General features: G+C 28.3%; 1 protein-coding gene across 1 annotated transcript in view; it reads right to left on the bottom strand.

Annotated features, from left to right (window-relative positions):
• Positions 1-22333, bottom strand: part of LOC141395363 (ATP-binding cassette sub-family G member 1) — a 72710-nt gene that overhangs the window by 33848 nt on the left and 16529 nt on the right. Inside the window, exon 3 of the mRNA XM_073971052.1 lies at positions 14924-16136. Within this exon, the coding sequence (XP_073827153.1) occupies positions 14924-15461 (538 nt within the window). The 5' untranslated portion in view covers positions 15462-16136. The remainder of the gene's footprint in view (positions 1-14923; positions 16137-22333) is intronic.

The following is a 22333-nucleotide window of genomic DNA, read 5'->3' as shown; positions in this document are numbered from 1 at the left end:
ATATTCTTTAAAAAAATCCACGACTATTAAAAAATACTCTTTAAAAAATCCACGACTATTAAAAAATATTCTTTAAAAAAATCCACGACTATTAAAAAATATTCTTTAAAAAAATCCACGACTTTTAAAAAATATTCTTTAAAAAAATCCACGACTATTAAAAAATATTCTTTAAAAAAATCCACGACTATTAAAAAATATTCTTTAAAAAAATCCACGACTATTAAAAAATATTCTTTAAAATAATCCACGACTATTAAATAATATTCTTTAAAAAATCCACGACTATTATAAAATATTCTTTAAAAAAATCCACAACTACTAAAAAATATTCTTTAAAAAAATCCACGACTATTAAAAAATATTCTTAAAAAAAATCCAGGACTATTAAAAAATAATCTTTAAAAAAATCCACGACTATTAAAAAATATTCTTAAAAAAAATCCAGGACTATTAAAAAATATTCTTTAAAAAATCCACGACTCTTAAAAAATATTCTTTAAAAAAATCCACGACTACTAAAAAATATTCTTAAAAAAAATCCAGGACTATTAAAACATATTCTTTAAAAAATCCACGACTCTTAAAAAATATTATTTAAAAAAATCCACGACTATTAAAAAATATTCTTTAAAAAAATCCACGACTATTAAAAAACATTCTTTAAAAAAATCCACGACTACTAAAAAATATTCTTTAAAAAATCCACGACTATTAAAAAATATTCTTTAAAATAATCCACGACTATTAAATAATATTCTTTAAAAAATCCACGACTATTAAAAAATATTCTTTAAAAAAATCCAGGACTATTAAAAAACATTCTTTAAAAAAATCCACGACTATTAAAAATATTCTTAAAAAAAATCCAGGACTATTAAAAAATATTCTTTAAAAAATCCACGACTATTAAAAAATATTCTTTAAAAATCCACGACTATTAAAAAATATTCTTTAAAAAATCCACGACTATTAAAAAATATTCTTTAAAAATCCACGACTATTAAAAAATATTCTTTAAAAAATCCACGACTATTAAAAAATATTCTTTAAAAAATCCACGACTATTAAAAAATATTCTTTAAAAAATCCACGACTATTAAAAAATATTCTTTAAAAAATCCACGACTATTAAAAAATATTCTTTAAAAATCCACGACTATTAAAAAATATTCTTTAAAAAATCCACGACTATTAAAAAATATTCTTTAAAAATCCACGACTATTAAAAAATATTCTTTAAAAAATCCACGACTATTAAAAAATATTCTTTAAAAAAATCCACAACTATTAAACAATATTCTTTAAAAAAATCCAAGACTATTAAAAATTATTATTTTAAAAAAATCCACGACTATTAAAAAACATTCTTTAAAAAAATCCACGACCTTTAAAAAATATTCTTTAAAAAATCCACGACCTTTAAAAAATATTCTTTAAAAAAATCCACGGCTATTAAAAAATATTCTTTAAAAAAATCCACGACCTTTAAAAAATATTCTTTAAAAAATCCACGACTATTAAAAAATATTCTTTAAAAAAATCCACGACTATTAAAAAATATTCTTTAAAAAATCCACGACTATTAAAAAATATTCTTTAAAAAAATCCACGACTATTAAAAAATATTCTTTAAAAAAATCCACGACTATTAAAAAATATTCTTTAAAAAAATCCACGACTATTAAAAAATATTCTTTAAAAAAATCCACGACTATTAAAAAATATTCTTTAAAAAAATCCATGACTATTAAAAAATATTCTTTAAAAAAATCCATGACTATTAAAAAATATTCTTTAAAAAAATCCATGACTATTAAAAAATATTCTTTAAAAAAATCCACGACTATTTAAAAATATTCTTTAAAAAAATCCACGACTATTAAAAAATATTCTTTAAAAAAATCCACGACGATTAAAAAATATTCTTTAAAAAAATCCACGACTATTAAAAAATATTCTTTAAAAAAATCCACGACTATTAAAAAATATTCTTTAAAAAAATCCAGGACTATTAAAAAACATTCTTTAAAAAAATCCACGACTATTAAAAATATTCTTAAAAAAAAATCCAGGACTATTAAAAAATATTAAAAAATATTCTTTAAAAAATATTCTTTAAAAAATATTCTTTAAAAAATATTCTTTAAAAAATCCACGACTATTAAAAAATATTCTTTAAAAAAATCCACGAATATTAAAAAATATTCTTTAAAATAATCCACGACTATTAAAAATGTTCTTTAAAAAATTAACGACTATTAAAAAATGTTCTTTAAAAAATCCACGACTATTAACAAAACCTTTTAAATAATCCACGAGTACTAAAAAATATTTTCTAAATAACCCACGACCTTTAAAAAATATTCTTAACATAATCCACGACCCTTAAAAAATATTATTTAAAAAATCAACTGCCAAAAGGAATATTTTTTATAACAACCAGGAACTTAATAAAAGAGACTTATTGAGTTCAATTTATAATTCTCGAAATATATACTAATGTTTTTGCTGAATAATTTTATGGTATCGGAAACTATTAAATGTCCTTCTTCGATTACTAGTATTTTGGCAAACACCTGTTTTTACCAAAAGTGATAAGCAATTTCTCTTTGTTTGTTTCGGATGTTAGAGCAATTAATTTACCGATAAAGTACCTCATGTAACAGCTGGTCATAGCACCCAGCTGCTAATTTTAATCACCTCCCCATTCTTTCATTTCTTCTATGTTTTACTAAGAATTTCCAAAGCTAATCTCCGAACAATTGACGTATTTTAGAACAGGTGTGATTCAATTATGATACGATTATTATCGTGGATTGAAAGGAAATCTTTATGGGCCGTGTTTAGCTGATAGATTGATTCCTCCGAGCCATGTGATCGATCGATTAGCTTTGGTCATTGTTTGCCATTTTTTATGGCCTCTCAAAAAAAGTTGCCAAGAGTATAATTACTTTTGGAGTGGTAATAGAGGGATTAAGGTAGTCGAAGTAAGGGGGATTTTGAAATCGTAAATTACTTATTCGAATTACTTTTAACTTTATATTTTCTTCTTGTTTTTATTAAAAGTAAATTCGATTTGTTATAATAAATTATTTTTTTCTATAGCGGAAGAAGTTTGCAGACAACATTTGATGATTGATTTTCGAAATGTTTCAAATTTTTTTAAATCAATTTTTTAAACAATTTTGAAACAAGTTGTTTGGCCACGGTAGACAAAAATGTGTCACAATTAAGTATGACAAATTGCTTAATTACATTCATTTATTTAATGTAGTTCGGGTGGAATAAAAATAAGAAAAATACGGAAATTCTATCAGGACTTGGGGAGATTAAAAAAATAAATGATAGCAACAAAACATATGTATTTTGAAAAGGTGTGATCCTCCTCATGGTCTATATTAAATTTTTCAAAATTATAAATAAAATTGTATGACTTTATCTACCAAATTCTATGTTCATTGCGCTGAGTCAATCGACAGATTACCAACTTTGTTGCCATATGGTAGAATTAATAAACGTTAATCTAAATTGTTTTAGTTACCAAAAACATATATAAATCTTGCTTATATATCTACTAACAGTAGTCTATATAATTTTGATAATGTTTAAAGCCATTTATTAATTGCCAATGTCTAATTTAAAAAGAACATACATTGTTGCGGAAATAACACCTGACAGACAATAAAAAAATCATTCGGTCTAATAACCCCCATTTTGATAATCTTCATGATCAATTTATTGTCAAAACGTTTGCGAATTTCGAACAAAGACTAAACAAAATTTAAAATAAAATTAGCTAAAATGTGCTTGATACTGTTGGCACTTTATCGAAGTGAAATTACCCGATTAGACTAATCCACATTTCGATTATTTTTGATAAGATTGGTAAGAGAACATGTGGGAAATAACGATTAGCAAGAAATTTTATTTTTAAGAATTTATTATTTCTATAGTTTTTCTTTAAGTGACTAACACATGACATAATATAAACATTTTATATTCATTTGTGCTCTGTTCCAAAACCTACAAGAATCTACTATTTTTTGACAAACTTAAAAATAAAAAGTAGTCAATAAGATAGAGATAGTTGAAATAAAATGAACCATACGGTAAATATACATAATTCACTCTTGAACAAAATTGATATTCTTTAGCTATAATAAATTATTTCAAACCAAAAATTTTCATTTAAAATTTTACGGCCTTCCAAAAAATCTGGAAGCATCCACGACCACTCTTTAAAAATCAAATATCCTCAAAACAATTTTTAAAAAATCAATATTTTTCTTTAAAAAAAATATCAACCCAAAAATAATATTTTTAAAGTCACAACACTCAAAAAAGTTATTTAAAAAGCATACGAACTCCAAATATGTTAAAAGAACCCCAATCTTAACAAAAATCTTTAAAAAATCGACGACTCTCAAAAATATACTTTAAAACGTCGCGGACCTTTTAAATATTCTTTAAAAATCCACGACCATCAAAACAAGTTCATTAAAATTGCACTTAATAAGTATTCTTTAAAATGTTACGACAATAAACAATTTTTTTTTAAAAGTTTAAGGCCCACAAAAAATCATTTTTAAAAATCCTCGACCCTCTATTCTTCTTTTTAAGAAATTAACGATGCTTAAAAAATGCTTAAAAACAAGACTTTCAAAAATATTCTTAAATAAAATTATTTAAAAAAATTACTCTGAAAATATGCCATAAATATTCTTAAAAAAAAATCGAGAAAAGGAAAATTAAAAAAAAATTGTTTACAAAATGGACGATTATCAAAAAATCCTTTAAAGTCAACTTCTCTCAAAAAAAAATGTTAAAAAATAGACGACTTAAAAAAGTATTCTTAAAAAATCCTCGGCCCGAAAAAAATCTTTATAAAATCAACGACTTAAAATAATATTCGTAGAAAAAACGACCTACACAAACGTTCAAAAACTTTCTTAAGAAATCTACGACCCTAAAAAAAACTCTTTAAAAAACCACTCTGAGAAAATTCGTTATAAAATCAAAGCATCAAAAAATATTCTTAGAAAATTCGCGACTGTCAAACAGAATTTTAAAAAAATACCTCGCTTCCGAACTGAAGTTTACAAAAAAAAAATAAATTAATAAATGCACGACCCTCAACTATTGTCCAAAAATAAAAAATGTCTGCCCTCAAAAAATTAAATTAAAAAATGCACGACACTCAACTATTCTTCAAAAATATCAATAACAATCACAAACATATTCTTTAAAAGAACCACCTTAAAAAAAACTTTAAAATGCATGACTGTCAAAACAAATTTATTTTAAAAAATTACGTCTTCCAAAGGAGGTTATTGAAAAATATTCACGACTCTCAAAAAATATTCTTAAAAAAACACGGCTCTCAAAAAATATCCTTTAAAAATCCACTATGAAAAATTCTTTAAAAAATTCACGACCTCAAAAAATATTCTTAAAAGTACAAAAAATAAATTAATAACAAGTAAAAAAGCGTTAAGTTCGGCCGGGCCGAACTTTTCATACCCTCCACCATAAAATATTCTGAACTAAAATAGAATAACTAGTTTTCATTCCTGTCCCCAACTTTAAGTGGGTACGTTAAAATGTCAGATAATGTACATAAAATGCTTCATTCGGGAGGCCCTTTTTTATGGTGCCTATATCTAACTATGTTGTATGTTGACAATTTTTGGTGGGCGAGAAATTGGGAGGTACTGTTATATAGGGGTTATTATAAAACATGGACCTATGTTGACAAATAACTCCTACTTCGGTTAAAAATTGTAGCTAGAATCCTCAAAGTACCGAAAATCGGTACATAACGTGGGAACTTCAAATGTCATTAACAGCTAGTTCGGATGTATGTGGGCTATACGAAAATATGAACTTAAATGAAAAATTTTTGTTGCAGAATTTTTGTTGGCTTTTAAATTTCAAATTACAGAAAGTTCGTCCAAAAAATAAAGCTAAGGTACGGAAAATCGGGAGGTTTGTTTTGGGGCTATACCAAAACATGGACCTGCGTGGTTAAACATTTTACGTAAAATCCTCAAAGTACCGAAAATCGGGAAGTATCGTTATATTGGGGCTATGTTGAAAATTGTTGATGAAGATGTGTGGTGACCACAACAACCTTCAAATGTCAAATTACAGTTAGTTCGGTTAAAAATTGTGCTAAAATTGCCAATTACTGAAAATTGGGAGTTACCGTTATATGGGAGCTATATCCGAACATGGACCTATGTTGACAATTTTTTATGGAGAGGTGTTGTGTTCGGTTTAATATTGTAGCTAAAATCATCAAATTACTGAAAATCGGGAGGTACTTTTATATGGGAGCTTTATCAAATTACAGATAATTCGGTTAAAACTTGTACCGAATAGCGAAAATTCGTTATATGGGGATACCGAAATCCGTTATACCGAGGTACCGTTTTATACCGTATATGGGGCTATACCAAAACATGGACCTACGTTCATAATTATTTCGAATATAAGTTTTTTTGGTCACTAAGAACCCTAAATATCAAATTATAGCTAATTAGGTCTAGAAATGTGAATTTAAACGTCAAAATACCTGAAATCGGGCGGTAATGTTATATGGGGGCTATTCCAAAACATGGACCTATGTCCACTAGTTATATAAGTTTATTGACATTTAAGAACCCTAAATGTCACATTATAGATAAATCGGTCTGAAAATGTAGCTAAAAACGTCAAAATACCGTAAATCGGGGGGTACCGTTATATGGGGGCTATACCAAAACGTGGACCTATGTCCACAAGTTTTGTTATATAAGTTTAGTGACACTTAAGAGCAATAAATGTCAAATTATAGCTAAATCGGTCTGAAAATATAGCTAAAAACGTCAAAATACCGTTAATCGGGGGTACCGTTATATAGGGGCTATACCAAAACGTGGACCTATGTCCACAACTTTTGTTATATAAGTTTATTGACACTTAAGAACCCTAAATGTCACATTATAGATAAATCGGTCTGAAAATGTAGCTAAAAACAGCAAAATACCGTAAATCGGGGGGTACCGTTATATGGGGGCTACACCAAAACGTGGACCTATGTCCACAACTTTTGTTATATAAGTTTATTGACACTTAAGAGTCCCAAATTTCAAATTATAGGTAAATCGGTCTGAAAATGTAGCTAAAAACGGCAAAATACCGTAAATCGGGGATACCGTTATATGGGAGCTATACCAAAACGTGGACCTATGTCCACAACTTTTGTTATATACGTTTATTGACACTTAAGAACCCTAAATGTCAAATTATAGCTAAATCGGTCTGAAAATGTAGCTAAAAACGTCAAAATACCGTAAATCGGGGGGTACCGTTATATGGGGGCTATATCAAAACGTGGACCTATGTCCACAACTTTTGTTATATAAGTTTATTCACACTTAAGAACCCTAAATGTCAAATTATAGCTAAATTGGTCTGAAAATGTAGCTAAAAACGGCAAACGGTGTACCGTTATATGGGGGCTATACCAAAACGTGGACCGATATAGCCCATCATCGAAATTGACCTGCCTGCAAACAAAAGACGCATTTTTCCAAAATTTCAGCGTTCTATCTCCATTTTTGTGGATGCTAGAGTGATTACCACAGACGGACGGACGTGCACAGATCGGCTCAGAATTTTACCCTGATCAAGAATATATATACTTTATAGGGTCGGAAATGAGTATTTCAATGCGTTACAAACGGAAAAACAAACTTAATATACCCTCCATACTATGGTGGAGGGTATAAAAATATTAAAAACAAAAAATCAAAAATATATTTTAAAAAATTCCGCGGTCCTTAAAATATTTCTTAAAAACATGCACGCTCCTCAAAAATATTCTTAAAAATCCATAGTCCACAAAATATTATTTAAAAAATCCACGGTCCTCAAAAATATTTTTTTAAAAAACTACACATTCCTCAAAAATATTCTTTAAAACTCAACGGTCCTCAAAAATATTCTTGAAAAAATCCATATACTCCAAAATATTATTTAAATAATCCACGGTCCTCAAAAATATTTTTTAAAAATGCACGGTTCTCAAAAATATTCTATATCCACGGTCCTCAAAAATATTCTTTAAAAATCCGCGGTTCTCAAAAATATTCTTTAAAAAATCCACGGTCCTCTAAAATATTATTTAAAAAATCCACGGTCCTCAAAAATATGCTTTAAAACATCCACGGTCCTCAAAAATATTCTTTAAAAAGTCCACGGTCCTCAAAAATATTCTTTAAAGAATCCATGGTCCTTAAAAAATGTTCTTTATAACATCCACGGTCCTCAAAACTAACAACAACAAAACATTGTTCCAAGGGACAAGGGAGATTTCTCTCATATCAATGAGTGCACTCCGATTCATATTTAGCTCAATGATATGGGACCTACTGTTTATCGCCGAGTCCGAACGGCGTGTCTTAAGACACCACTTGTGGAGAAGATTTTCAAGGCTGAAATACTCAGGAAATGTCGCCAACATTACTGAGGGGTAATTTGCCACCTTTGAAAATTTGATGTTGCCTGGCCTGGGAATCGAATGTGCATACCATTGCATCCACCATGACTCTCCAAAAATCAATAAAATTCTACGATTCTAAAAAAAATTCTTTAAAAAATCCATAACTCTCAAAAAATTCTTTAGAATATGCACGACTCACGAAAAAATTCTTTAAAAATTCACGGCATACAAAAAAATTCTTTAAAAAATCCACCGCTCACAAAAAATTTCTTTAAAAAATCCACAACTCTTGAAAAAATTCGTTAAAAAATCCATGACTCTCAAAAAATTCTTTTAAAAATCCACGACTCTCAAAAAACTCTTTTAAAATATCCTCGACTCTCAAAAAAATTCCTTAAAAAGCCACTGCTCTCCAATTTTTTTTAATCCTTGACTCTCAAAAAATACCATACAAAATCTTTAAAAGAAAATTTTATAGAGTCCAAGATTCTCAAAAAATTGCTTAAAAATCTACGCCTCTTACAAAAATTGACTAAAAATCCACGCCTCTCAAAAAAATCTTTAAAAAAACCACGACTTAGGCGGCCATCAGACCATCTGCTTTTTCACATGTATGTTATCACTTTGGGTATACTAATATACAGAACAGCTGATGTCATACATGGGAAAAAACAGATGGGCTGATGGCGACCTTAAAAAAATTAAAAAAATTCACGACTCAAAAAAATTCTTTAAGAAATACACGACTCTCGAATTGTTTTTAAAAATCCACGACTCTCAAAAAATTTATTTAAAAAATTCTCAACTTTCAAAAAAATTCTTTAAAAAATCCAAAAAAATTAAAAAAATCTACGGCTTTAAAAAAAGTTCGATAGAAAATTCACGACTTTAAAAAAAATCTATAAAAAATTCACGGCCTGCTTTTTCACATGTATGTTGTCACTTTGGGTATACTAATATACAGAACAGCTGATGTCATACATGTGAAAAAGCAGATGGTCTGATGGCGGCCTTAAAAAAAATTCAAGACTCAAAAAAATTCTTTAAGAAATACACGACTCTCGATTTGTTTTTAAAAATCCACGACACTCAAAAAATTTATTTAAAAAATTCACGACTTTCAAAAAAATTCTTCAAAGAATCCAAAAAAAAAACTTTAAAAATCTACGACTTTTAAAAAAATTCTATAAAAAATTCACGACTTTAAAAAAAATCTATAAAAAATTCACGACTTTAAAAAAAATCGTCAAAAAATCCATGACTCTCAAAATTCTTTAAGAAATCCACGACTCTCGATTTGTTTTAAAAACTCCACGACTCTCGATTTGATGTAAAAAATCCACGAGTCTCAAAAAATGTCTTTAAACAATTCACCACTTTCAAAAAAATTCATCAAAAAATCCACGACTCTCAAAAAATTCTTTAAAAATCCACGGCTCTCAAAAAACTCTTTAACAAAACTACGACACTCAAAAAATTCTTTAAAAATCCAAGAATCTCAAACAATTTCTTTAAAAATACACGACTTTTAAAAATTTCTCCAAAAAAATCCACGACAAAAAATTCATTAAAAAATCTTTAAAAAATCTAAAAAATCACAACTCTCAAAAAAATTCTTTAAAAAATATAGGACAATTTTTTTTTTAAATCCACGACTGTCAAGAATATCTTTGAAAAATCCACTTTGTTTATTCAAAATAGTCTGGCTTTATCCCATTGTTGTTGTTTTAATATTTTAGGCATTGTTCGCCAAGGGGTATGGCAGGGGTAAGGCCATTTTGAAAGAAATTTGTTTAAAAAATCTTTGAAAACCCTACAAAAATATTCTGTAAAATACCCCAGCATGAAAAACGTTTTCTCTTCTATTTTTTGTGTGAAAAAATCTTTTGAAAAATAAACGTTTTCTCTTATATTTTTTGTAAAAGACATGTTGAGTTTTGAAGATACTTTTTCAGAAATTAAGGTAATCCAATTATATACAATACAATAATTGTCTGTTTCGAACAAACTTTTACAATATGGAATGCAGTATCTCAAATAAAACTATAAATCTTATTGAAAACACCCTGCGCACGTCCCTGTATGGAATCATGTTAACCGTTACAAACATTTTTACAGAAAAATTACAAAAATATATCTAATAAAAATATTTGTAACAATTTTTCTAATGACACTTTGAAATCAATTTCCATTGGTGGAAGAAGATTAAATATGTTTGATTGCTTCTAAAATAGTCGTGTCATACATCAATTATTTTATTACAAACTTTGGCATATGGCCAAGGCAACATTTTATCAATTTTTATTGAAGAAATTCCTTAATTTACCAAGTGTTTCCGTTTTTTTGCTTTACTTAAAAGTTTGATTAGACTTATCAACAACAATAGCATAAGTAGCTCCATAATATATTCAACGCACAATAATGGTACTCATATTTATTCTTGCAAAGTCTAATCATCATTATTTGATATGCTTAGTTCCTTTGTTTTGCATTTCAAACACATTACACATCTTGCAAAAATTTCAATTGCAACCTTGTCATTCCGACGGTTTCCTTCTCACAATTAATGGAAAGTTAAAGCAATTAGCTTATACCTCCCACCAACTTTCATTGCTAAATCTCGGAAATTTGTTGTTTTTCTACCCCAGATGTCCAGCGATTCATTCATACATGCACAGTCTGTAAGTCAGGCAGTCATTCAGTTAGTATGTCTGTATGTCATATTGTATATCTTTATTATCATAGATAATTTAGAAAACAAATATTTAGTTTTCTTAAAGCACGTTTTGCCTTTTGCCATACTACATATGGCAAATGATGGAATGATGGCACGGTGAGAGATGCCAAAATGAGACTGACAAACAAATATCCAGCCAGACTTATTTGCAAAACTGTCACAAAATAAACAAACAGAGCTTGTTTTTTTGCTCAGCTCATGCTACTTCAAACAAAAACAATCAAAGAAATTTATTAGGCAAATTAAAAGCTTAATAAAGTAAAAAAACAAAATTGAAAACACAGAAAACAATAACAACAGTATTAATAATAATAATGAAATTTACATAAACAAATGACAAGGAACTAGAAACGTTGTCGGTCATATCATGTTATGATAGCTATGTCTATAATCGCTGTCAAGACAAAATCTCAATTTCATAGTTATGAAAGCTCATGGTAATTTGTAATACAGCTCAAGTTCAAGTGATTATATTTTAGGCATACGTGATCAAATTATGTCTGTATAAATATTCCTTAAGAATCCACGCCTCATAGCTGTAATAACCTCTAGAAAAATATTCCTCAAGAATCCACGCCTCATAGATGTAATAACCTCTAGAAAAATATCCGTCTGAAAGAAAGGGTGCTTCTGGAACCCCCGTCTGAAAGATAGGGTGGTTCTGAAGACCCTTTCTGAAAGATAGGGACCCTTTCTAAAAGAAGAGGTGCTTCTAAAGACCTCTTCTGAAAGAAAGGGTGCTTCTATAGACCCCGTCTGAAAGATAGGGTGCTTCTGAAGACCCCGTCTGAAAGATAGGGTGCTTCTGAAGACCCTTTCTGAAAGGAAGGGTGCTTCTATAGACCTTTTCTGAAAGGAAGGGTGCTTCTATAGACCTCTTCTGAAAGAAGGGGAGCTTCTATAGAATTCTTCTGAAAGAAAGGATGCTTCTATAGACCCTTTCTCGAAGAAAGGGTACTTCTATCGACCCTTTCTCGAAGAAAGGGTGCTTCTATAGACCCTTTCTCGAACAAAGGGTGCTTGTATAGACCCTTTCTCGAAGAAAGGTAGTGCTTCTATAGACCCTTTCTCGAAAAAAGGGTGCTTCTATAGACACTTTCTCGAAGAAAGGGTGCTTCTATAGACCCTTTCTCGAAGAAAGGGTGCTTCTATAGACCCTTTCTCGAAGAAAGGGAGCTTCTATATACCCTTTCTCGAAGAAAGGGTGCTTCTATAGACCCTTTCTCGAAGAAACGGTGCTTCTATAAACCCTTTCTCGAAGAAAGGGTGCTTCTATAGAAACTTTCTCGAAGAAAGGGTGCTTCTATAGACCCTTTCTCGAAGAAAGGGTGCTTCTATAGACCCTTTCTCGAAGAAAGGGTGCTTCTATAGACCCTTTCTCGAAGAAAGGGTGCTTCTATAGACCCTTTCTTGAAGAAAGGGTGCTTCTATAGACCCTTTCTCGAAGAAAGGGAGCTTCTATATACCCTTTCTCGAAGAAAGGGTGCTTCTATATACCCTTTCTCGAAGAAACGGTGCTTCTATAGACCCTTTCTTGAAGAAAGGGTGCTTCTATAGACCCTTTCTTGAAGAAAGGGTGCTTCTATAGACCCTTTCTTGAAGAAAGGGTGCTTCTATAGACCCTTTCTCGAAGAAAGGGAGCTTCTATAGACCCTTTCTTGAAGAAAGGGTGCTTCTATAGACCCTTTCTTGAAGAAAGGGTGCTTCTATAGACCCTTTCTCGAAGAAAGGGTGCTTCTATAGACCCTTTCTCGAAGAAAGGGTGCTTCTATAGACCCTTTCTCGAAGAAAGGGAGCTTCTATAGACCCTTTCTTGAAGAAAGGGTGCTTCTATAGACCCTTTCTCGAAGAAAGGGTGCTTCTATAGACCCTTTCTTGAAGAAAGGGTGCTTCTATAGACCCTTTCTTGAAGAAAGGGTGCTTCTATAGACCCTTTCTCGAAGAAAGGGAGCTTCTATATACCCTTTCTCGAAGAAAGGGTGCTTCTATAGAAACTTTCTCGAAGGAAGGGTGCTTCTATAGACCCTTTCTCGAAGAAAGGGTGCTTCTATAGACCCTTTCTCGAAGAAAGGGTGCTTCTATAGACCCTTTCTCGAAGAAAGGGTGCTTCTATAGACCCTTTCTCGAAGAAACGGTGCTTCTATAGACACTTTCTCGAAGAAAGTGTGCTTCTATAGACCCTTTCTCGAAGAAAGGGTGCTTCTATAGACCCTTTCTCGAAGAAACGGTGCTTCTATAGACCCTTTCTCGAAGAAACGGTGCTTCTATAGACTCTTTCTCGAAGAAAGGGTGCTTCTATAGACCCTTTCTCGAAGAAAGGTTGCTTCTATAGACCCTTTCTCGAAGAAAGGTTGCTTCTATAGACCCTTTCTCGAAGAAAGGTTGCTTCTATAGACCCTTTCTCGAAGAAAGGGTGCTTCTATAGACCCTTTCTCGAAGAAAGAGTGCTTCTATAGACCCTTTCTCGAAGAAAGGTTGCTTCTATAGACCCTTTCTCGAAGCAAGGGTGCTTCTATAGACCCTTTCTCGAAGAAAGGGTGCTTCTATAGACCCTTTCTCGAAGAAGGGTGCTTCTATAGACCCTTTCTCGAAGAAAGAGTGCTTCTATAGACCCTTTCTCGAAGAAAGAGTGCTTCTATAGGCCCTTTCTCGAAGAAAGGTTGCTTCTATAGACCCTTTCTCGAAGAAAGAGTGCTTCTATAGACCCTTTCTCAAAGAAAGGGTGCTTCTATAGACCCTTTCTCAAAGAAAGGGTGCTTCTATAGACCCTTTCTAAAAGAAAGGGAGTTTCAATAGACCCTTTCTAAAAGAAAGGGTGCTTCTATAGACCCTTTCTCAAAGAAAGGGTGCTTCTATAGACCCTTTCTCAAAGAAAGGGTGCTTCTATAGACCCTTTCTCAAAGAAAGGGTGCTTCTATAGACCCTTTCTCAAAGAAAGGGTGCTTCTATAGACCCTTTCTCAAAGAAAGGGTGCTTCTATAGACCCTTTCTAAAAGAAAGGGAGTTTCAATAGACCCTTTCTAAAAGAAAGGGTGCTTCTATAGACCCTTTCTCAAAGAAAGGGTGCTTCTATAGACCCTTTCTAAAAGAAAGGGAGTTTCAATAGACCCTTTCTAAAAGAAAGGGTGCTTCTATAGACCCTTTCTCAAAGAAAGTGTGCTTCTATAGACCCTTTCTAAAAGAAAGGGAGTTTCAATAGACCCTTTCTAAAAGAAAGGGTGCTTCTATAGACCCTTTCTCAAAGAAAGGGTGCTTCTATAGACCCTTTCTAAAAGAAAGGGAGTTTCAATAGACCCTTTCTAAAAGAAAGGGTGCTTCTATAGACCCTTTCTCAAAGAAAGTGTGCTTCTATAGACCCTTTCTAAAAGAAAGGGAGTTTCAATAGACCCTTTCTAAAAGAAAGGGTGCTTCTATAGACCCTTTCTCAAAGAAAGGGTGCTTCTATGGACCCTTTATAAAAGAAAGGGTGCTTCTATGGACCCTTTCTCAAAGAAAGGGTGCTTCTATGGACCCTTTATAAAAGAAAGGGTGCTTCTATGGACCCTTTCTAAAAGAAAGGGTGCTTCTATGGACCCTTTCTTCAAAAATCTACGACTCATACCTGTGTTGGTGTCTAGAAAAATATTTCTTACAAATCCACGTTTCATAGCTGTTATAGTAGCATAAAAAACTCCTTAATAAAAATTTTCAAAACTCACCTCTTTTAAAAAATCCCAGTCTTGTCGAATATCGAATATTTTCAAATCCAATATTTATTTGTTTCGCCGCCATATTCTCTTCGTATGAGAATAACGAAGAGGTTGTAGTTAGTGGAGTGTGTGCTGTTGTTGTCGATGGTGTTGCTGCTTTGTTGTAATTAGTTGTTGTTGTTGTTGCTGGTGTATTGGCTGGTGTCTTTGTTGTTTCCACAGCTGATTTGTCCCCAATATTTGAACGTGAAAAAGGCGTTGAAACATTCAAATGTAAACCTTCAGGTTTACGACTGAATAAACGTCTGACCAAGGGGGTGGGTGTTGTGGGTCTTACTGCGGCCGATGGCCCAGAAGATAAAGATGATGTGGTCGATGCTGAGGTTGCTGCTGCTGATGTCGGTTGCATATTGAGTATGTTTAAGGTAATGACATCACTGTCACCACTACTGTTCTCCTCGTCATCATCATCAACTGGTTTTTTGGATTCCAACAAGTGTTGCGCCAACAAAGGCGGACTGCTGCTGGGGTTATTGGCTTCAGACATTTTGGCAAATTTTATTATTTTTTTTATTTTTATTTTTTAATTAATTTGTTCCCGGCGAGTTAAGGATTTAATTTTTATTGCACAGAAACAACTAATCGGCACGTTTAAATTAATTGCTTCAAATCAAAAAGCAACTAAATCATTATGATCTTCCACTTTGACACGCTTGTTGTTGTTTCTTTGTTTAATTGTTAACACTTTTGTTATTGTTTTATTTATTTACTTTTTTATTTCACTTAATTATATTTAATTGAAGAATCACTTGAAATTTCATGAAAGGATTTTGATGTTGTTTATGATGAACATAAAGGAACATTTCAAGGCCTTTGAAGGAGGAGAAGATGGTGGAGGTGGAGAGTTGGAATGCACCGACTTCTGATTCATAAACCGAAATGAAACAATAGCGAACAATTATGACAACAATATTCCTTTGTTACGTAGTAGACGACGCCAACAAGTTCAACCGCCAGTCTACCGCATGAGGAACGTGTGTTTTATTAAGCGTGTTGGTTCGTTCGTTCATTCGCCACCGTTGATATGAAACAACTGATCTTTGTTTTCTTTGGATATCTGCTGTTGGCTGATTGCTTGACTTGTTGGGCTGGATGGCTGGCTGATTATTGGGCTGATAGGTAATTTGCTGGCAGGGATGAATGAATGAGTGAATGCTTACTTCTGAAAAGAGAACAGATAAAATACGTTTGTTATTGTTGCTGTTGTGGTTGGGGTTTGTAATGGTTCTTGGTGGAAATAAATATGGAAACAATCTAGTTTTTTGGACTCTCAGATATTTTTAATAATACACACTAACAAAAATATGACAAAAGGATCAAACGGAGACTTGAAAAACAGACTAGTAATGAAAAGAATATCTCTACTTTATAGCTGTAACAGTAAAATAAATATTTCTTTTTGTTAATATTTTTTTTTTTTTAAATAATGTCTTAAGTCTCGAGTATTCCACCAATGACGAACTGACAGCATTACACAATGTAGCTGATCGCTATTACGGCTAAGGGAATTTTTAAAAAAATATGTACATATATTTTTCAAATTTCAAAATATTCAAACAAATAAATTTTTTAATTAATTTAATCGACCTATATGAGAGATTATGTTGAAAAAAATTATATCTAGCGAAGTCCTACACATCAACCTCTATGCTACGATCGTTTCGTTAACTGGTTAGGTAACAAATAAAATTTTTAAAACCGCGTTTATAGCCGCGACTCAAAAATCTTCAAAAGGTATTTTTTTTAATTAAAAACTTTGTCAAAATATTTTCAAACTTCAAAATATTCAAAAAATTGTTTTTTTTTTAAATTGATTAAAATATGTGTTTATTGAATATTTTTCAAATAAAAAATATATATTTTTTTAATTTATGTTTTGAAAAATTTTGATATTTGATAAATATTCTTCAACCTAAAAAATTTTCCAATAAATTCACAAAATATTTTTCAAATTTTAATATATTCGAAAATCTTATTTAAAAATATATGTATATGTACATAACTGGGATTCAAAATATATTTTCCCAATTTCATCCCTTTTTCAAAACATTGAATTTTTTTACGCTGGATTTCAAAAACATTTTTCAAATGTCACAAATATTATACAATAATATGAAAATATTATACAATAATATGAAAATCTGCAATATATATTAAATTTGTTACGGCAATCCACAAAATTTTACAAGGATACATTAGTAATATCATAATTATCAGATCAATCTGAATTGACTTTGTCCCATGGTTTTGTGATACCATAAATACTCAAATTGTGTAATATGGCAGAATTTACAGTTTTCGTTTGTTTACCTTTTTTGCATAATCAAATAAATTGGAAAGTTGAATACGAAATATTCAAAAAAAAAAAAAAAAAATAAATAAATAAAAAATATTTTTCAAAATGTTCAATGTTCAAAAATATTTATGAAAGTATTAAAAATGTTATTTTTTAAATTTCAAAAATATTTTAAAAACATGGATCAACAAATATTTTTCGAATTGCAAACATTTATCAAAACTTTAAAAAATTTTAAATTTCAAGAATTTTTTTAAATATTAAAAGTCTAATCTTTATATTTCAAAATATGAAAAAAATACTTTTTTAATACATTTTTCAAAATACATATTCAAAATATATTTTTAAAATATCAAAAATATTTTAAAACATATTTTTTAAATCCCCGCTTGTAGCCGTAAATCAAAAAATATTTTTCAAATTTCAAAAATATTAAACAAATAACAAAATATTCGAAAATAAATATTTCTAAAAATTCACTCTTAAATTTAAATTTTTTTTTCAAAATATTAAAGAAAATATTTTTTTCATTTATTATTATTTTTCAAATTTCAATATCTTATTAAAAAATATTTTTTTAAAAATCCAGGATTCAAAAATATTTTTCAAATTTTAAACACATTTGGAGACATTAAAATGTGAACAAATCAATGTATTCAAAAAATATTTTTATATAGCTGGGATTCATAAAATATATTTCAAATTTCAAAAAATTTGTCAAAATATAAAAAAAAATATTTTTTTTTAAATAAAATACGCTTAAAGCTGTGGTTCAAATTACATTTTTTAAATTTCACAATTTGTTTAAACAATTCAAAAAATATTTTTTAATTCACGCTTAAAACTGAGATTAAATTTTTTTTCAAACCTCACAATTTTTTATAATATTCAAAAAATATTTTTTAAATTTCATATTTTTTTTAAACATTCAAATAATATTTTTATATATCTCCACGCTTATAGCTGGGATTCAAAAAATATTTTTTTCAAATGTCATATTTTTTTTTAATTTAAAAATTTTACGAAATATTCAAAAAAAAAAAAATAAATAAATAAATATTTTTCAAAATGTTCAATGTTCAAAAATATTTATGAAAGTATTCAAAAATGTTATTTTTTAAATTTCAAAAATATTTTAAAAACAAGGATCAACAAATATTTTTCGAATTGCAAACATTTATCAAAACTTTAAAAATTTTAAATTTCAAGAATTTTTTTAAATATTAAAAGTCTACTCTTTGTATTTCAAAATATGAAAAAATACTTTTTTAATACATTTTTCAAAATACATATTCAAAAAATATTTTTAAAATATCAAAAATGTTTTTAAACATATTTCCAAATCCCCGCTTGTAGCCGTAAATCAAAAAAATATTTTTCAAATTTCAAAAAATACTAAACAAAAATTCACTCTTAAATTTAAAATTTTTTTCAAAATATTAAAGAAAATATTTTTTTAATTTATTATTATTTTTCAAATTTCATATTAAAAAATATTTTTTTAAAAATCCAGGATTCAAAAATATTTTTCAAATTTTAAACACATTTGGACCATTAAAATGTAAAAATATCAATATATTCAAAAAATATTTTTATATAGCTGGGATTCATAAAATATATTTCAAATTTCAAGAAATTTGTCAAAATATTCAGAAAATATTTTTAATAAAATACGCTTAAAACTGTGGTTCAAATTATATTTTTTTTTAAATTTCACAATTTGTTTAAACAATTCAAAAAAATTTGGGATTAAAATTTTTTTCAAACCTCACAATTTTTTATAATATTCAAAAAATATTTTTTAAATTTCATATTTTTTTAAACATTCAAAAAATATTTTTATTAAACTCCACGCTCATAGCTGGGATTCAAAAAATATATTTTTTTTTAAATTCAAAAATTTTACGAAATATTCCAAAAATATTTTTAAATTTCAAACATAAATACATACTAAAAATATTTTTCAAAATTTTCAAAATATTGATTTTTTTTAAATTCAACAAATATTTCAATATATTTCAAAAATATTTTTGAAAGCATTCAAAAATTTTATTTTTTAAAATTCAAAAATATTTTAAAAATGTGTATTAACAAATATTTTTCGAATTGCAAACATTTATCAAAACATTAAACAATTTTTAAATTTCAAGCATTTTTGAAAATATTAAAATTCTAATATTCAAAATATGAACAAAATACTTTTTTAATCCATTTTTCAAAATATATATTCAATTTTTTTTTTTAAATATCAAAAATATTTTAAAAAATATCCCCGCCTGTAGCCGTAAATCAAAAAATATTTTTCAAATTTCTAATTTATGAAAATATTCAAAAATAAATATTTTTAAAAATTCACTCTTAAATTTAAATTTTTATTTTTAATATTAAAAAAATTATTTATTTCATTTATTATTATTTTTCAAATTTAAATTTCTTATTAAAAACATATTTTTTAAAAATCCACGCTTATAGCTGGGATTCAAAAAATATTTTTCAATTTTTAAACACAAATACCCCAGACTTAATCAATCATATTTGACAAAATATTCCAAATTTTTTTTTAAATTTCAAAATATTTTTTTTTTAATTGTTTAAAATCTTGTTTTTTAAATTTCAAAATATTTTTAAAATCTACGATTAACATTTTTCAAACATTCTTGAAAACATTAAAAATATCAAATTTCAAAAATGTTTCAAAAAAATAAAAAAAATTATTTTTCAAATTCTAAATATTTTTGAAAAAATTAAAAAAAAAATATTTTTAATCCGCACCTATAGCTGGGACTCATTAAATATTTCGAAAGTATTTATCAAATTTCAAACATTTCAAAATATTTTTTAAAAATCCTCGGTTATAGCTGTGAATTAAAAAAATATTTTTAAAATTTTTAATTTTCGTTACTTTCAAAAAATATTTTCAAATTTTAATTTCATATAAAAAAATATATTTTTTAAATCCTCTCTTATAGCTGGGATTCAAAAAACCTTTTAAACATATTTTGTATATTGCAATAATTTAAAATATTAAAAAATCAAATCAAAATATTAAGTAAATATTTTTCAAATTTCAATATCTTATTAAAAACAATATTTTTTAAAATCCAAGCTCTGGATTTAGCAAATATTCGTCAAATTTCAAACATTTTTCGAAACATTAAGTACTCCAGACTTAAGCAATAATATTTTTCAAAATATTAAAAAAATATTTTTCAAATTCCAAAAATCTTTCAAAATATTTTTTATAATTTCAAAATGTTTTAAAAATATTTTTTAAAAATACAAGCTTTTACTGAGATTTAATTCTTCAAAACATTAATGAATAATTCAAAGATTTTTCAAAATTAAAAAAAAAACTTTTTTTTTTAAATCTACGTTTATAGCTGGATTTCAAATAATATTTTTCAATTTGAAAATTTTTCCAACATATATTAAAAAGTATAATCTTTTAAATACACGCTTAAATAAATATTTATTAAATTATTATTTTTTAATTCACGCTTATAGTTTGGATTCAAAAAATATTTTATATATTCAAAAAAATTCAAAACATTCAAGAAATGTTTTTAAAATTTCAATATATTGAAAAAAATGTCAAATTTCAATTTATTCAAACAAATTTTGTCAAATTTCAAAAAATTTTCAAAATACTAAAAAAATATTTTTTTAAAAAATCCACTGGAAGGAATCCACAATTCGATTTCGCGTGAATTCTTCCTTGTCTTTCCTTTCTTTGCATGCTAAGGTATCTTCCTATTATATGTCTCCCACATACTAAATACTACGACTTTTTGTTTATGTTTGTTATTACTTTTGCATTCTCCTCACTTGACTCTTTTTTACCTCAAAAAAGTCCACATCTGTGAGAAACCCAAAATGATAACAACAAAGAATTGCACTGAGAGCGATCGTACGGCAGCCCAATAGTGCACTGCAGTCAGTATGTGCAGTATTATCTGCAATTAGAAAAATGCATTATTTTGTTTTTCTCTGTTTGGGTTTCATTATATCACTCTGAGCGACGAGTCTGTGGCACTCTCTTAGTCTTATCGTTGTCGTATTTTTCTTTCTGAATCATATGTTTTCGCCTTTATTCTCTTATCTACAGACAGACGAATGCGACTTAGTTTATTCATCCATCCAGCTGATTTGTTGAGTGCATTTTTTGTCAGCACCCCGCCCCGCATGAGGTGTGTTGTAGTATTTTGAAATGAATAAAAAGAAGCTATCTTTCTTTTGTTTTGTGTTTAACATTTTACTTTCGTGGTGTTTTCCTTGTTTTGTGTTTTATTTTATCGTACAAAGACTGCATTTTGTGGATATGCTTTTACGTAGTAGGTATCTCTCACCATGTTGTTTCTTATAGACTGCCTCAACACATTGCAGTTGCACCTATTTTTGGTGGTATTTTATTTAAGGTGTGTAGGTAGATAGGTAATTCTTTGCCACACATTGGTCTGGGAGGTCATTGCCATGCATACATACACACATACACGTGTATTTATATATCATTATTATTATATTTTAAATGCTTTATATATTTTTGAGCAATGAATCAATTTAAAATAAATTAAGGTAATTAAAAATTAAATTGTGTGGTTCTTTGGAAGTAAAATATTTAAGTACAAAATTATCTTAGCCAGCGATAAAAAATAAATTGAAATGAAAAATATCAGTCTTCAGCTTTTAAGAAGTCAACATTTTCTCATAGCTGTGAGACAAAAAATATATTTTAAAAATCCACGCTCATAGCTGTGAGACAAAAACTATTTTTAAAAATCCTCGCTCATAGCTGTGGTTGACAAAATATTTTTTAAAAATCCACTCTTTTGGCTGTGGGTCAAAAAATATTTTTTAAAAATCCACTCTTTTAGCTGTGGGTCAATATTTTTTAAAAATCCACGCTTATGGCTGTGGTTGAAAAAATATTTTTTAAAAATCCACCCTTATGGCTGTGGTTGAAAAAATATTTTTTAAAAATCCACCCTTATGGCTGTGGTTGAAAAAATATTTTTTAAAAATCCACGCTTATGGCTGTGGTTGAAAAAGTATTTTTTAAAAATCCA

Source organism: Musca autumnalis, unplaced genomic scaffold (assembly GCF_047663935.1).
Source record: "Musca autumnalis isolate F117 unplaced genomic scaffold, ASM4766393v1 scaffold_2, whole genome shotgun sequence".
In the NCBI taxonomy this organism is placed as follows: domain Eukaryota; kingdom Metazoa; phylum Arthropoda; class Insecta; order Diptera; family Muscidae; genus Musca; species Musca autumnalis.
The sequence above is the reverse complement of the archived record's forward strand: the minus strand, read 5'-3'. Positions and strand labels throughout refer to the sequence as shown.